The 17376-nt window shown below is 52.5% G+C and overlaps 1 protein-coding gene across 2 annotated transcripts in view; it reads right to left on the reverse strand.

Moving 5' to 3' along the window:
* The window catches only part of LIMS2 (LIM zinc finger domain containing 2), a 36304-nt gene extending 21562 nt beyond the window's left edge, over positions 1-14742 (reverse strand). Inside the window, exon 1 of one of the 2 annotated variants that reach the window (XM_023225601.3) lies at positions 14491-14742. In XM_023225601.3, the coding sequence (XP_023081369.1) occupies positions 14491-14501 (11 nt within the window). In that variant the 5' untranslated portion in view covers positions 14502-14742. Of the gene's footprint in view, positions 1-13157; positions 13786-14490 lie in introns of those variants that run through there. The other variant, XM_023225602.1, reaches the window with a different exon arrangement.
* Between the last annotated feature and the right edge of the window lie 2634 nt (positions 14743-17376).

Here is a 17376-nt window from a genome sequence, read left to right on the forward strand (position 1 = left end):
AGCTCTCTGTAAAACGGACCAATCAGCTCTCTGTAAAACGGACCAATTAGCTCTCTGTAAAACGGACCAATCAGCTCTCTGTAAAATGGACCAATCAGCAGGATGTGGGTGGGGCCAAAAAAGGGAATAAAAGCAGGGCACCAGAACGAGCCCTGGAGGGAGTGGCTTGGGTCGTTGGATCCGCTTTTTTGCCACCTTTGTGGGCTGTAACATTCTCCACAAAGGTCTTCAGCTTCACTCCTGAAGCCAGCAAGACCATGAACCCACCTGGAAGAACGAACAACTCGAGATGCGCCATCTTTAAAAGCTGTTAACACTTACTGCCAGGGTCTGTAGTTTCATCACTGAAGTCAGTAAGACCATAAACCCACCAGAAGGAAGAAACTCCGGACATACTGAATATCTGAAGGAACCGACTCCAGACACGCCATCTTTAAGAACCGTTAACACTCATCGCGAGGGTCTGCGGCTTCATTCTTGAAGTCAGCGACACCAAGAACCCACCAAAAGGAACCAATTCTGGACACACCACCAGGGTCCTAACAGCAGCCTGGCCACACCCTCTCTCCTCTATTTTCCTGCTCATCTTCCAGTCGAACCTGGAAACCAGTCCCTAACCAGTTCCCCGGCTGGTTCCCGGACGCCTCCAGTGAGATCATTGCTGCCTGTGCCTGGCAGGCCTTGCACAAAGCCTGGCATAAGCAGGTGGGGTGTGGGGGTGGCCACCTCCCTATGCCCAGGGGCTGCCCCAGGCCAAGTCATAGGCACCACAGCCCCTAACAGCAGCTCTGTGAAAGGCTCCGGGGCTGCATCCCCAGGACGCCCCACCGAGGAGCACAGGAACATTCCGATCCAAGGGCAAAGACAAACAGCATGCAGAGACAATGAAGATTCAGCACTGTGAGAGTACACGTTTGCTGGCTCCTGCAGGGGAGGAAGAGGCCTGGGCCCACACGCCCAGCTTTACACCTGATAGCCCCAGCCACCGGCCTGGAACCTCAAGAAAGGTGCTGGCTTCTCCAGGCCTCATTTCCTCTTCTATAAAGTGGTGCACCAGAGAAACAGTAGCCACCTCGAGGAGCCAAAGTGAATGAATGAATGACACCCACGTGTCCAGCACAGAGCACCAGGCCAGGCTGGCAAAGCCTGGATAAAAAGAACTGTTGTTTTCCAGCAACTCTGGGAGCCTTCCAGAGTCCCTCTGCACAGCTCAGCCCAGGGGAAGGCCTGCAGGCTGTCTGCGGTCCCTGCGAGAGGGCAAAGGGTCAGAGTTGTGGACATTCCATGTCCTCCTTTGCACATTCCTTCAGGATAGGGAACACAGTCTGCCCAGTTATCCCCCAGGAGACATCACTACCTGCCCCCAGCTGGACTACATCGAACATACTGCCCAGGGCATGCCCAACATGGAAGCCAAACCCCAGATCTGGGGTAGAGCACACCATCTCGTGCCCTTCCCCAGCACCCCAGAATGCTCTCAGTCTTGACAGCCAACACAAGCCAATTTGTTGCAAGATGTCCCTGAGTCTGGGGTGGGATCAGAGGGAGCCTGCTCTGTTCAGGCCTTGGTAAGGGGAGGAGGCTGGTTCCAGATAAGGAGATTGAAGCACAGAGAGGGTTAGTAATGAGCTGAGGGTCACACAGGATTAGACTCATGCTCCCCCCATCTCCTCCTGGCATCCCCATTCCAGATTCTATTTGTTCAGCAACCCCAGACCACCTTCCATCCCAGCCTCCCCGATACCTGAGTCTAGGAAGAGAGTGTAAGGATCTGGGAAGAGTCAGGGGCCAGCCACAAGGGGTCTGGTCACACCCAAGACGAGCCAGTGTTGCTGAGGCCACGTCAGCCTGAGCAGCAGTCAGGCCAGGGGTGTGTCCTCTATAACCAGGCACACCAGGCTGCAACCCAGGCTCGGACAACCCCTGCCTGTGACCTGCAGCAGAGGACTCTGAACTTCAACTTCCTCATCTATAAAATTGGCCAGGAATAGCTACCTCCAGGGAGGGAGTAAGTGAGGCAAGTCCTGCAAGCACAGCCCATGCTTTCGTCTTTCATCCAATAAGTCTTCACCTAGCACCCGCGCTGATAGGCACTATTCCAGGTGCAGAGAGCTTCGGGGAGGGACCCCACTGCAGCACAGCCCAGGGAGCACCTTCAGTCCCTCAACACTGCCTGGGCCTCCTCCCTGCCCCGCCTCCACGAAGCTAGTCAGAGGCCAGTGTCGGGTCACCTGGCTACATGAGGTCAACAAAAATGTACACAAAGCCAGTCCACCATGGGGACGCTAAAAATTAACATCCTGCCTTGAGCTGCCATGCACAGGATGCATTGACACCATCAGAAACAGACTCCAAATCGGTATAAAACCTGTCTGAAATTAAAGCTTTTTCTGAAGCCCTTGCCATACCTCTTTGCTCTAGCGGCTTTACTTTTAAGTAGGTACACCTGAAACGTCACACTGACAACAGAGAACTAACAGAGGACAGGAACCAGAAGTTCAGAGAAAAACAGTGTGAATAGTCACGTGTGTGCATGCTCAGGGCTGCCCCAGGCCTGTCATCATCGTGCCTGTCCTGCCTGCATCTCAGCTGTGGTGCCAGTACCGTGAAAATCACTCCAGAACAGCCTTGGGGCCATCAGTTCCCTGGCCACCCACAGCCTGGTACCACAGTTATGCCACACACATCCAGGGCTGTCCAGAGGCTGGCCAGTGAGGATGCCTGCTCCAGCTCTGCCACAGGTGAATGACCTGGCCTCCTGAGTCTGCAGGTCCCCACCTGAACAGCAGGCTGCACCAGACCTGCTGTGCCAGCACATGTGGGAGCCCGGTCTGCAGCAGGGACTCCACAGATGGCCGTGCTGCCTGCCTGCAGTTCTTGCCCTCCATTCGGTGCCCTCCTTCCTCCTCTGTTCTCAGCAGAAGGTATCTTCGATGGCTCAGTCCTCTAACTGCCCCTCTGGGAGCCTTCCCTGACCACATACGAGGAGCTCAGAGCGGGCTGTGCTTGCCCTGGGTGGCACTGGCCTTCCTCTGCTCCTGGGTCCTCCAGGCCCTCCCCTATGTCTGTGACTTATGCTCCTGGCTCCCTTTCTGGCCCCCCAGCCCTTCTGCCCAGCCTTGGCCTCCTCCCCAGGGTCCCCATCAGTCACTTTGATCAAGGATCCCAAGCTCACAGCCCTATTACTCTCTCTCCCCCACTGGCCCCCGGGCACTGCAAAGGCAACATGTCCAGAAGCTCCTCCTCGTGCCCCTGACCCCAAGAGTGAGGGGAGGTGGCTCCACCACCAACCCCCTGCCCCTCCCAACCTCCCCATCCAGAACCAACTCATCCTCTGAGATGCCTTGAGGACCATCCTCAACTCCACTTCCCCCTCCTCCCAGCCCAAAAGGAGCCTGTCTACACTGGCAGGCCTCCATGGAATGAAGCAGGGCAGGCTTTGGAGTCAGTCTAACCTGGGTTCAAATCACAGCGCCATGTTTGGGGTGGGTGAGTCCAGCAGGAACCTGCTCTGCTCAGAGCCTGTCTGCTCATTTACAAAGTGCAGCATCATGGCCCCAGTCTGAAAGCAGCGCTGGGGGCTACACAGGCTCCCTGCTCTCTAACACAGGTCCCTGGGCACACGCTGCCAAGGGAGTTGATCACAGGTGACATCCAACCCAGTTAGATAAAGTCGCACGCGCACACCCTGTCGCCAAACCAGGGCCCCTCCGACGCCCGGGGAGAGCGACCACGGTGTCGGAGGGCCCGGCCGGGTTTCCGAGGGAAGGCCTGCCCAGCCGCAGCAGCTTTCCGGCCATTGTCCCCGCCACCTGCCCCGCCCCTGGCCACCTACCCCGCTGCAGGCGTCGGGCTCTGCCGGTGCTGGCGCCGCCGGTACAGCCCCGACGCGGCCAGCGCACCCAGCCGGGCCGCCATGGCGCAGGGCAGCCGCCTCGAGGTCGCGGGCGCGGGCCGCCTGGTGCAGGGGCCGAGGGACCACCTCGGAGGGGCGGCGCGGCCGCCTTGGGCCAGACACCGCGACGGGACGGGCGTGTGGGCGCCTCCCCCGAGCTGGTCGCCAGCTCACGTTACGCGCTGGGATCTCCAAAGGGCAGCGGAGTCAACTCCAAATAGAAAGGATATTGTTTGCGCCGTGGGGGCAGCTCCTGAAAGCTGAGGCTGGCAGGGTTGGGTCCCGCTGGGAGGGGACTGGTCTGGGAAGGCCCCAGACAGCACTGAGGTGAGGTCCACAGTGGCGGCAGGACACCCAGGAGGTCTCCAGCTGCCACCTGCCAGGAGGAAAGCCTGTGCCGTGGACACACTGAGGAGGGCAGAGTCAGCTGAGGAGGACGGGGAGGACCTGGCGCCTTTAGGATCCCTGCCAACCGTTAAGAAACCGAGGACCGAAGCCACACAGGCCCACATTCTGCTTTGCTCCCTTCTCTGAGAGCCTCTGCCACAAACATCACCCTGGAGCACCCAGACCAGGGCAGAGCCGATCATCTGGATCTGGCCATCCAATGGTCAGGCACCCCAAAAGAGGTTTAGAGAAAAGGCAATCCTCCAGCTTCCAGGGGAACAGATGCAGAGAGACCTGGTGGAAACCACCAGGAAGGCACCATGTCCCCCGCATTTTTACCCAGAGAGACTGGCAAAGTTCCTTGTGATTCATAAGCACCCACGGTCAGCATCCAAACTGTGGCCAAGGTGACCCTGGTCAGCAATACAATAAAGATCCAGAGTACTCATGGAAATCTTTAACATTGATTCCGTTTCCCTGAAAGACCTTTCTAGAAAGGTCAGAAAGCTTGAGCAGTATCTTCTTCTGCCTCCCGAAAGCAAGAGCTGGCAGCCGTCACTAAAGACAGCAGGGCACCGATCCTCCCAAACTAGAGTGGGAGAAAGCCTTGGAGGGGCTCACTGGCTCTCAGATACCAGGCCTACACGCCACCGAGGAACACACTCACCCAGCAAGTCCCAACAGGAGGAGGTACTCATTAAGCACCCTGGCAGTCAAGTGGTGAGAAGCATTGGGTACAGTATAATTTGTAAATGCAGCCCAATTCCAAAGTTGCCCAACACTGATCAATTCAACAAATAGATTTTAAAGGTGGCCCCAGGAGCTAAAGGGCATGGAGAAGGTGAGCCCTGAGGAGCCAAAATGAGTAAGGAATACCGCTGACTCTCTGATGTAGGTAGCTGAATGCTTAAGAAAACTTATGCAGAAAATGTTCTTACAGCAGCTACAAGTCAATGTGATAGGGCCTAGGCTCCTCTCACCACTCCCGACTCAGCCCATCCATGTGGAAATCCTCAACACTAGAATCCAGGACTCTCAGGCAGACCCACGGTTTTCTGTAAGGAGGAAACATTTATTTAGGGCTCCAAGGGTCACATATAATGCTGGAGAGGAGGCTACAGCCGCAAGTGTTTTGTACAACATAATTTGTAAATGAAGTTCAAACACAAGTTTACCAAGTACTAATCAATTCAACAAATATTTACTATAAAAGTGGACATCGAAGGCTAGAAATTGAGAGAGGCTTAGAGTCTGATTGAGCCTAAATCCGAAATCTCTGCACAACCTTACCGCCCATTCTGCAGCCTGTCCTCCTGCAGTGATGGGATTGGGGGCCACAGATACTGAAAACTGAATCTAGAACTCTATACAAAGTATTATACGCCATGACCAAATGGGATTGGGGTCAGTGCTCTGGCTCTAGATATTTGCAAACACACCGAGAGTGCTGTCAGCAAAAAGTGGTGGAGTAAGGACCTCTAGAAGTTCAACCCTCCATAAAAGCAATGAAAAATCCAGCAAAAATTATCAGAATCTACTCTTTCAGAACTCTGTGAATCCACCAAAGGTTTTCAGTAACCCTAGGAATGTTTGGTCAAGAAAAACAGATGAATCATGGTAAAAAAACAAACAAAACACAACAACAACAGTGAGGTTTGTGTTGTTTTAACTTATCCTAGTCCCTTATTCCTGCTCCCTAACTCCATGCCTGCCTTGAAAAACAATAATAGCCTCTGTTCCCAGTAAAGAAGTAACAGAATGGAATATTATGAACAACTGTATGCCAATAAATGAAATAACCTATCTGAAATGGAGAAATTCCTAGAAGGACACTACCAAAACAGACTCAAAAAGAAATAGAAAATCCAAATGTGTCAGTCTATTTTCATACTGCTATTAAGAACTGCATGAGACTCAGTAAATTATAAAGGAAAGAGATTTAATCAACTCACAGTTTAACAGGGCTGGGGAGGACTCAGGAAACTTACAGTCATGGCAGAAGGCAAAGGGGAATCAAGGCATCTTCTTCACAAGGTGGCAGGAAGAAATACGAAGTGAAGGGGGATGAGCCCCTTATAAAACCAGCAGTTCTTGTGAGAACTCACTCACTATCACAAGAACAGCATGAGGGGAAACACCCCCATGATTCAATTATCTCCACCTGGTCTCTCCTTTGACACGTGGGGATTATAGGGATTACAATTATCTCCACCTGGTCTCTCCTTTGACCCGTGGGGAGTATAGGGATTACAATTATCTCCACCTGGTCTCTCCTTTGACCCGTGGGGATTATAGGGATTACAATTCAAGATGAGATTTAGGTGGGAACACAAAGCCTAACCAAATCACCAAATAAGGCCAATAACATGTAAAGAGACAGAGAGTAACCAAAAAACTTCCCACAAAGTAAAGCCAGAGCTACATGGTTTCATTGGTGAATTATATCAAAGGTTTAACTAGAATTAACACCAAATCTTCAAACACACACACACACACACACACACACACAAAACACCAGTGTGGTGGCACATGCCTATAATCCCAGCTACTCAGGAGGCTGAGGCAGGCAGGAGAATCACTTGGACCCAGAAGGCAGAGGTTTCAGTGAGCTGAGATCACGCCACTACACTCCAGCCTGGGTGACAGAGTGAGATCTTATCTCAAAAAGAGAAAAAACAAAAAACAAAAAACAAAAAACCACCAAACCTTCACAAAATCTTTCCAAAAAAAGAAAGACTAGGAGGGAACACTTCACAACTCATTCTGTAAGTGTTACCTTGATATCAGAATAAAACACGAAGGTCACATAGATGCAAATGTCTTTGATAAAATACAATAAACTAAATCTAACACTCTATATATAAGGTATTATACAACATGACCAAATGGGATTTATCCCAAGACTATAGGGTTTGTTTCACATCCAAAATTCAATGTAACATACCATATCAATAGAATAAAGGGAGGACACTCTATGACCATCTCAATAGACGCAGAAAACACATTTGGCAAAATCCAACACCCTTTCCTAATAAAAGCACCCAACAAACGAGGAATAGAGGGGAACTTCTTCAATTTGATAAGGAGCATCTACCAAAAACCCATAGCTAACATCATACCTAGTGATGAGAAAATGAATGCTTTCCTCCTAAGGTCAGGGGGATTTCCAGTCTTGCTATTTTCGGCATTGCACTGGAGATTCTATCAAGGACAGTTAGACAAGAAAAATAAATAAAAGACATCTAGTTTGAGAAGGAAGAGTAAAACTATTTTTATTTGCATACTCATATATAGAAAACCCTGAAGAATCCCCCCTCAAAAAAAGAAACCCTATTTACAGCTAAGAAATGAGTTCAATAAGTCTGCAAGGTATAAGATCATTATACAAGAATCACTAGCAGTGAGAAATCTGAATATGAAATAAAACAACCCCATTTGGGACAGCATCAAAATGAGGAAAATACTTAGGAGTAAGTTTGACAAAATAAGTGCAATACTTCTTATTCACTGAAAACTATAAAACATTATTAAAAGAAATTAAAGAAGACCTAAATAAAGATAAAGATATCCCATATTCATGGATTGGAAAACTTAATATTGTTAAGATGGCAATACAACACTACATCAAATTGACCTATAGATTCAATGCAATCTCCATTAAAATTCCTGCCTTTTTAAAAGTAATAGACAAGGCATTCCTAAAATTTATATGAAAATGCAGGTGATACAGAATAAAAAAAAAAAAAAAAAAACTTAAAAAAAGGGCCAGGTGCAGTGGCATACACCTGCAATCCTAGCATTTTGGGAGGCCAAGGCAGGTGGATCACTTGATGTCAGTAGTTCAAGACTATCCTGGCCAACATGGCAAAACCCCATCTCTTCTAAAAATACAAAAATTAGCCAGGCGTGGTGACACACACTTGTAGTCCCAGCTACTCGGAAGGCTGAGGCAGGAGAATCACTTGAACCCAGGAGGCGGAGGTTGCGGTGAGCTGAGATCAGGCCACTGAATTCCACCCTGGGTGACAGAGTGAGACTCCATCTCAAAACAACAACAACAACAAAAAAAAAAAAAAAAAAAAACAAAGAAGACTCATGCTTTCCAATTTCAAAACTTACTTAAAAATTACAATTTACTTACTAAAAATTACAAGTGTGGCACTGGCGTAAGGATAGACATATACACCCATAGAACAGAACCAAGAGCCCAAAAATAGGCTGGGTTTATGCCTATATTCCCAGTACTTTGGAAGGCTGAGGCAGGCAGAGCCCAGGAGTTCAAGACCAGCCTGGGCAACATGGCAAAATCTCGTCTCTACAAAAAATACAGAAAGTAGCCAGGTGTGGTGGTGCGTACCTGTGGTTCCAGCTACCTGAGCCAGGGAGGTTGAGACTGCAGTGTACCAAGATCTTGCCACTGCACTCCAGCCTGGGTGAAAGAGTGAAACCCTGTCTCAAAAGAGAGTCCAAAAATAATCCCATATATTTGTGGTCAACTGAATTTTGACAAGAGTGCCAAGACCATGCAATGGGGGAATGAGTAATCTTATCAACAAATGATGCTAGGACAACTGGATAGCTACATGCAAAAGATTTAGTTTAAACCCTTACTTCATGCCATATAAAAAAAAAATGACTCACAATAGATCAAAAACCTAAATGTTAGAGCTAAAAGTATAAAACTCCCAGAAGAAAAGAGATTTTTCATTTCATGAGCTAGGATTAGGCAATAGTTTCCTAAACATGACAACAAAAACTCAAGCAACTAAAGAATAACGAAATAAATTGGATTTCATTAAAATTTAATACTTGTGTGTATCAAATGACACAATCAAGAAAGTGAAAAGATGATCCACAGAAAAGGAAAAAATATTTGCAAATCGGCTGGGCACGGTGGCTCATGCCTGTAATCCCAGCACTTTGGGAGGCAGAGGCGGGAGGATCACCTGAGGTCAGGAGTTCAAGACCAGCCTGGCCAAAATGGTGAAACCCCCCTCTACTAAAAATACAAAAAAAAAACAGCCGGGCATGGTGGCACACGCCTGTAGTCCCAGCTACTGGGGAGGCTGAGGCAGAAGAATCGCTTGAACCTGGGAGGCGGAGGTTGCAGTGAGCTGAGATTACACCACTGCACTCCAGCCTGGGTGACAGAGTGAGACTCCACCTTAAAAAAATTGCCAATCATATGTCTGAGAAGTGTCTAGTATCCAAATAAATAAGGAACTCTTATAATTCAACAATAAAAAGACAACCCAATTTAAAAATGGGCCAAGAGTTTGAATGGACATTTCTCCCAAGAGGATTTACAAGTGGCCGACAGACGCATGAAAAGATGCTCAACATTATCGGTCATTATCAGTCATTAGAGAAGTGGAAATCAAAACCACAAGATGACACCTCTTCACACCCACTAAACCAGACAACAATAACAAGCATCAGCAAGGATGTCGGGAAATTGGAACCTTCATACATTCCTGGTGTAAAATTTAATAAATGTAAAATTGTTCAATTATTTGGAAAACAGCTTGGCAATTCCTCAAAAAGTATAACATAAGAGTTACCATATGCCCAGCAAGTCCAGTCCTGGGTATATATTCAAGGAGAAAATGTATGTTCACACAAAAACTTGTATAGGAATGTTCATAGCAGTATTATTCACGGTAGCCAAAAAGTGGAACCAATTCAAATGTCCACCACGGGTGAATGGAGAAACAAACTGTGGCACAATGGAATATTATTTACCCAGAAAAAAGGAATGAAGTACTGATTCATGCTACGATATATGGATGAACCTTGGAAATATGTTCTTAATAAATTAAAGAAGTCAGGCACAAAAGGCCCTATAATATATGGTTCCATTTATGTGAAATGTCCAGAACAGGCAAATCTGTAGAGACAGAAGGCAGGTTACTGGTGGCCAGGGCTGGGAGGAGGGGGAAATGGGGATTGTCTGCAAATCGGCACAAGGTTTCTTTTAGGAATGATTAAAATGTTCTGGAATTAACGGTGATGGTTGCACAACCTTGTGAATGTACTAAAAACCACTGAATTGTACCATCTAAAATGGTGAATTTAATAATACGTGAACTATGTCTCAAATTTTAAAAAACACATGAGTAATGAAGAATGCAACTACATGGTTTCCTAGAGGCTGGAACTGAGGCCCCAGGCTGTGAGGCAGGGCTGCCTCCCCAAGGCCCTGGGGCACGTGCCCTCAGCCCAGTGGGCAGAGGCAGAGATGCCACAAACAGGCTGTCCTCCAGAGCCAGCTCCCCCACCAGACTTCTCACCGGGAGGCTGAAAACAACTCCATGAGTTTCCCGTGTAGTCCTCCAAGGACATGGGTGAGGACACAGTAGGTTTTACGCTCATATATGTATTCAGTCACCTCATCTCAGCAAGACATATGCATTCACCCACAGAAGTATCTCATTAGGGTGGTTATCCTGCTAAGTCATCTAAGTAAATATTCACCTTCAGAAATGTACACGCTACACCTAAACAGAACAAGGACAGTGACAGCGCTTCCCTTCCCCACCTGGAAATGAAGACCTAAGGGATGGTTAAGCCTGCATGCAGGTTGGGCACAGTGGCTTACGCCTGTAATCACAGCACTTTGGGAGGCCGAGGCAGGTGGATCACGAGGTCAGAAGATCAAGGACACCCTGGCCAACACGGTAAAAACCTGTTTTTTTGGTAGAGACCACGGTAAAACCCTGTCTCTACTAAAACTACAAAAAAAATTAGCCGGTCGTGGTGGTATGCACCTGTAGTCCCAGCTACTCGGGAGGCTGAGGCAGGAGAATTGCTTGAACCTGGGAGGCAGAGGTTGCAGTGAGCTGAGATCACACTACTGCACTCCAGCCTGGGTGACAGAGCAAGACTCCATCTCAAAAAAAGAGAAAGAAAGCCTGCACGTGGCACAGCACAGATAGGGACACAGAGAAGAAGGATGACCCACTGTGGGCGGGAAACCCAGGCTCCTCTCCACAGTGGCTGCCTGGGCGGTCCCTTGCCAGCTCACAAAATGCTGACTGTTAACTATTCAGGAATTCTGTAAAGCGTTAATGCCAATTCAAGCGTTGGCGGTTTGAAATGAACCCAGGTGGGGGTATTCACACCATGGGACTGGACACCCTGCAGATCAGTCCCTCCATCCCTATTATGCCACTGGCCAGCTAGAAGGGGCCAGTCAGCACCAGAAGTAGAAGAAAAGGGAAGGAGGTGAGGGGCCATGGCAGTGCCCACCTGGCCCAGTCTGGGGCTCAGGGCTCAGTGGTGCCACATCACAAGCCACATCACTTGTTACCCACTTCACACTTTGCTTAAGCCCCTGATGCCACGGCAGCCTCCTGTGCTGTGCTGAGGGCTCTGGCTGCACTCAGCTGCCCCATGGCTGACTCCTTCTGCCTAGGGGACCACTGGGCATACTCCACCCGCAGGAAGAAGTCCCTTCAGCTGTGATAGTCAAAGATCTTGTGGCTGTAAGTTCCAAAGCCCCTGGGGTGCCACTGAGGCCGAGCCCCCTCTCTTCCCACGGCATGCCACCCCACGCTCCGGGCTGCCTTCACTCCCCGCCCAGCTCGGCTTGCTCCTGGGCTTCAGCCCCTCCATGCCCAGGTGCCTCCCACAGCTCCCCCTCAGACTTGCCACAGCTCTTCAAGCACTCCACGACCACACCAAGCATGCCAGCCTCCCCCACCTGCCATCACGGGCGGCATCCCCCCAAGCCCCACCCTCTGTGGCGCCCCTTACAGCCAGTCAGTTGGGTCCTGTCCACTCCACCTCCCAGAACCCTGAGTCAGCCTCCTCTCCTCCACCCCCTCAGCCACCCACGAGAGGCCTCCCTAGTGTCTGCCTTCTGTCTCTTTCCCCATCTCCTTCCCAGCAGCCCTTTCTCCACACAGCACCCATGGGTTCATCTGCAGAGAGCATGGCCACGTATGCCACTCCAGGTCCCTTTGGTGGCTCCCCACCGCCCTCCCTCTGCTCTTGCCTGGTGAGGTCCTGGGGAGAGCTGGCGGGGAGAAGCCCTGAAGGTATGCGAGCAGAGAGGTGTTTCCCAAAAGCAGCCTGACTCTGGGCAGCCTGGGGGATCCTGAGAGAACCGGGATCCAGGCACGAGGAGCTGCCTGGGATCCCATGGGGACAGTGGACATGGGGAAGGGCACCCAGCATGAAACGGTGGAAATGAAACTCCACTGCTTCTGAGACAGGAAAACTCTCGCCCACTGCGAAGGCCGGGTTGGATGTCCGTTCCTCACAGTCTGGCCCAGCCGAATCCCTGTGTATGGAGGGCAGGGAAGCCGGTGGGGCACCAGCACGGCGGGCAGCAGGGCCACCTTTGAAGGAGCAGGTGCATTACACTCAGATCGCTCACAGCTGCATCAAACACACACTCCAGGAGAACGGAACTGCGGGGAGCCACCCAAACTGCGTAAAGGGAGGCTCTCGGGCGTGGAACTGTTGCCGTTTGCTTCTCTTTATGTTTCTGTTATCTTTTATGTTTCTGGATTTCTCCTTATTCTGTAAGACAAGCAGTATTGCCTGGACGAGGAACGCCCTACACAGTGTCCGCCAAAGGCTGACTGTCATCCCAGTGTCATTTGAGGATAAGAGTTTCTCGGGCCCTTGGAGTCCACAGCAGCAAGGGCAGGCTGATCCCTGCTCGCCACCACCTGCCTTCTCAGCGGTTCCGGCTGGGCTCACCTGACCACCTGCGTCTCCAGGGAAAGGCCCAAGGAGACTCAGGGGCAAGAGGACCCTTGCCAGGGAGCAGTGGCACCTCGGGGCCTCGCACTCCAGCCCCACTCCCTTCATGGCTCTGTCCTCCTCGCCATCCCTCCTGTGCCTGAAGGAGCCGCCTCTCACCCGCCTCCACCTCAGCGCTGCTGCTGGGCTGCTCCTGACCCTGTTCCTGTCTCTCCCCACTTTCTTTTCCTAGAAAATGGAGGGTGAGAACCCGGCAACTGGCAGGGACAGGCTGAGGAAAATGGGAGGCAGCCCTGCCGGACCCTGGGGGGTGACCACAGGCAGCCAGAGGGCCTGCAGATGCCACTCTCCTGGGTTAGGGTCCCTCCATCTCACTGCAGAGGGGCCTGGGCCAAGGCTTAGGGGTGACTCCAAGTCAGGGGAGCTGACTGGGAAGAGAGGCTTGGGGAGAAGAAAGGGAAGTGTGTCTGGAGGGCAGGACTTACAAAGTGACAAGTTACAGGCTATTTTTTGGTTCCTGGGGCTGCCCTGAGACCCCAGGCTACAGCCTTAATGGCAATCCCAGGCAGCTCCCCTGTAGGCCTGGGATTTGGGACCGCGACCCTGGACACTGCCCTGCACTCTCCAAGCCCCTTTTCCCAGCAAAGCCACAGGTCACTCTCGGGGCTGGAGCTCCCCCAGAGCCCCAGGTCATGGGATCCTGAAGAAGAGAATCCCCCTGCCAGGACTTGGCTAGGGGGGCCCAGGGCCTCAGGGACAGCCCCTCCCACCCAGCCCTGAGTCCTGTGCTTGTACACAGCTAGGTTCCAGAAAGAGCTGCAGGGACACACACTGGCCGGACACTGGTGGACCTGTGGCCTCCTGAGTGGCCCAGCTTCTGTGGCCTCTGGTGACCTCATCTGTGAAATGGCAACGAGGGGCCTGAGAGCAGAGGGTGAGCCAGGCCCAGGGGAGTGCCCTGTCCCCAGCCAACCCCTGCACAGCTGGTGCTTGGGCGCAGCTCTGGCCAAGTCCCCACGTACCCTTCATCATTTTAAACATTTTTACCACCCCAGGTTTACAGAGGAGGAAACGGAAGGCTCCAGAGATGTCACTCACCGGGGATCCGGGATCGCACAGCGGGGGTCGGGGAAGTCGGGGGCGGCACACAGCCGTTGAACCCTTTGCCCGTGGTGGGTGTCTGACCTTGGACAAGACCCCCTCCCGCAGCCCTGGGCGTCGGTTGTGAGCAGATGGCTGTCCCATCTTGCAGGGGTGGCGGGCGGGCGGGCAGGAGCTCCACCTTCCGCTGCGGGCGCTCGCCCAGAGGAAGAGGCGCGGGGGCTGGGGGACCCCGGCCCCGACGGGCGCTGCCGCCCCGGGAGCTGCGAGAATCCGACGCTCCAGGGCGGAGCGGGGACCGTGGCGCCGCGGGCTGTAAGGGGGCGAGCCGCGCCTCGGCCAGGGGTCCCTCAGTCCCGCCTCCCCGGCCCGGGGACGTGGGTGGGGGCCGTTACCTTCCCGTCATGGTGGCAGCGACGCCGAGCGCGGGGTAGCCGCGGGTCTCCCTCTGCCGCCAGCCGAGCACCCGCCGGCCAGCCCGGGCCGCGGAGCAGGGAGACGCCCAAAAAAGGCCAAGAGCCGCTCAGCCCGCGAGAGGGGTAGGCGGGGGTGGCGGGGTGGGGCCCGCGGGGCGGGGTGGGGTGGGGAGGTCAAGGCTGAGGGTGGGGGGGTGTTGGGGGGGTGTTGGGGAGGTGAGGGTGGGAGGTTGCGGGCGTCTAGGTGGGGGTGGGGGTGGCAGGTGGGGGTGGCGGTGGGTGGGGTTGGAGGGGTGCGGGTTAGAGGTGGGGGTGACGGTAGAGTTGGAGGGGTGGGGGTGGCAGGTGGGGGTGACGGTAGGGTTGGAGGGGTGAGGGTTAGAGTTGGGGGTGGTTTTGGGTGCGGTTGGAAGGGTGGGGGTTAGAGGTGGGGGTGGCGGTGGGTGGGGTTGGAGGTGTGGGGGTTAGAGGTGGGGGTGGCCGTGGGGTTGGAGGGGTGAGAGTGAAGGGGCTGAGAGTGGGAGTAAAAGTCGGAGTAAAGGTTGGGGGTGGGTCCCGCCACCCGCACAGCCCCAGCTCTAGGAACACCGAGCGCGGCCAGCGGCGGGCGCGGGCTCCTTCCCACCCGGGCTCTGCTCACCACCTCCCGGATTCCGGGCATACTTTTCCTTTTAAAGGGAGTGCAGTTATAATAAACGCGAACAAGCACCCCCACCCCACAGCCCCGCCGGGACGCCCCGCCCGGCGCCCGCTCTGCAGTCCCTGGGCAGTCCAGACTGCAAACGCCTGCAGGAGACGGTAGGCATGGGGGCGGTGCTGAGACCACCTCCCTCCCGGGCTTTCCAAGCTCCGAGTTCCCACGGCGGATCTGGGCACTGACTCCCTCCCGGGGCACCCGGGACCCCCGAGTCCACGCAGTCCCGCCCCAAGGGAGGGGTCCCTCTTCAGTTTCCCCGGGAAATTCCCATTTCATCCCCCGATGCGGGCCATTGCCCTAACTTGGCGAAAGGTACTTCTTCAACGACAAAACCAAATGCCCAGCTCCCATGTTTCCGGGGGAACCAGGCACCCTCTGTATAATGAAGCGCTGTTGACAAGCTACCATTAGAGGCGTTAAGAGGAAGGGGTGATATAAACTATTTAGGGAATCTCTTCGGAGGAAATTTTGAAACAAAACAAAACAAAAACCCTCGCGCTGCCTAAAGGCAGATATTTCTAGCTGGACAGTGGCCTGCAGCTCATCTTTGGAAGCTGCCCAGATGTCACACTGAGGGTTGGGAGCTGGGCGGCCTGATGTGTAAATATGGTCTACTCCAGTCCTGGCAGCAGAGAAAGGTGATCTAGAAATGATGGTGTGAATTAGCAACCCACAAATAAACGGTGCTGTTCAGAAAGATGAGTTGATGTATCCTGCAGTTCCAGCTGCAGAAATAAGCTGGTAAAAGACACCTGTTCCTAAGTAGCTGGTTTTGTGGAGTGCGTTTGCAGCTGTTACTTTTTTGTGGGGTGGGGGGGAGAGGGAGTTTCACTCTTTTTGCCCAGGCTGGAGTGCAATGGCACAATCTCGACTTAGGGCAACCTCCGCCTCCCATGTTCAAGCGATCCGCCTGCCTCAGCCTCTCAAGTAGCTGAGATTACAGGCATATGCCACCACGCCCAGCTAATTTTGTATTTTTGATAGAGATGGGTTTCACCATGTTGGTGAGGCTGGTGGCAAACTCCTGGCCTCAGGTGGTCCGACAGCCTCAAGTGATTACTTCTTGTTTCGAGTGTGTCTCAGCTGATTCTGCTTAACTGTAATTTGATGGTTGATTAAGCCTAAGTATGGATAATTTCTTGGCTCACCTGCCCATAAAGGGAGAAAGGCTTTCCACCATTACTGACACAGAGGTATAGGCATGCTGGGGCCATGCACCTGAAAGCCACTGCTGGACAGTTCATTGAATATTGGGGTCCTGTGGAAACCAAAGAGGATGAACAGTTGAAAGCATTACAACAGAGGCCCATGCTGTCCACAGAGGAGACCTCATTCCTGCCTTTTAGCCCAAAAGCCTCCCTGCTTATGATAGCTGAGCACACATGGATCTGTATGTGACCAAACCAGGACCCTGTGCAGCTCCCAGCGTGCCTCATCCCTGGGCCAGGGCAAGCTCAGTGACAGCTGGTAGGGGCTGTGGGCATGGCTTAGCCCTGCTGGAGATGCAGAGGCTCCAAAGAGCCAGGGCCAGCCTCCCACAGTTCAGCCAAGAGGGCAGAGTTGCAGGAAAGAGCTGGCACTCACACATTCACACACTTACCCACTTGTTCAAGAGTATTTATACTGTACGGGCACTGGAAGTACTGCGGGGAGCAAGAAGACATGGACCTGGCTCTCATGGAGTTTAGCAGGGGGTGGAGGATGGGCAATAAACAAATACGCAAACTAGATTTTAGACAAGGGTAAGTGCTGCGAAGAAAAGGACCATGGTGGTGGCTGCTTTAGAGTGAAGAGTGGGGGAAGTTTTCTGAGCAGGTGATGTTCGAGCTAAACCGGAATGAGGGAAAAAGCCAGCCCTCAACCATCTGCAGGAAAAGCATTCCGGCAGTAGAACAGCAAGTGCAACAGCCCTGAGGTGGCATGAGCTTGGGGTATGCAAGGTCAGAAAGAAGACCAGCAGGTCTGGAAAACAGGGAGGTGGTGGGTAGAGGGGCATGGGAAATAAAGGAGAGGGCCGGGGGCAGAGCAGCAGGGCCACAGCAGAAGTAGGATTCCACCCTTAGATGGAGAGTTCTAAGCAAAGACAGACGCAACACTCTAGCATCAGCAGGGGAGAATCTCAGCAATACTGACTGAATGAAGAAAGAGCACTTTCTCCATCTATATCA

Source organism: Piliocolobus tephrosceles, chromosome 11 (assembly GCF_002776525.5).
Source record: "Piliocolobus tephrosceles isolate RC106 chromosome 11, ASM277652v3, whole genome shotgun sequence".
Taxonomy (NCBI): domain Eukaryota; kingdom Metazoa; phylum Chordata; class Mammalia; order Primates; family Cercopithecidae; genus Piliocolobus; species Piliocolobus tephrosceles.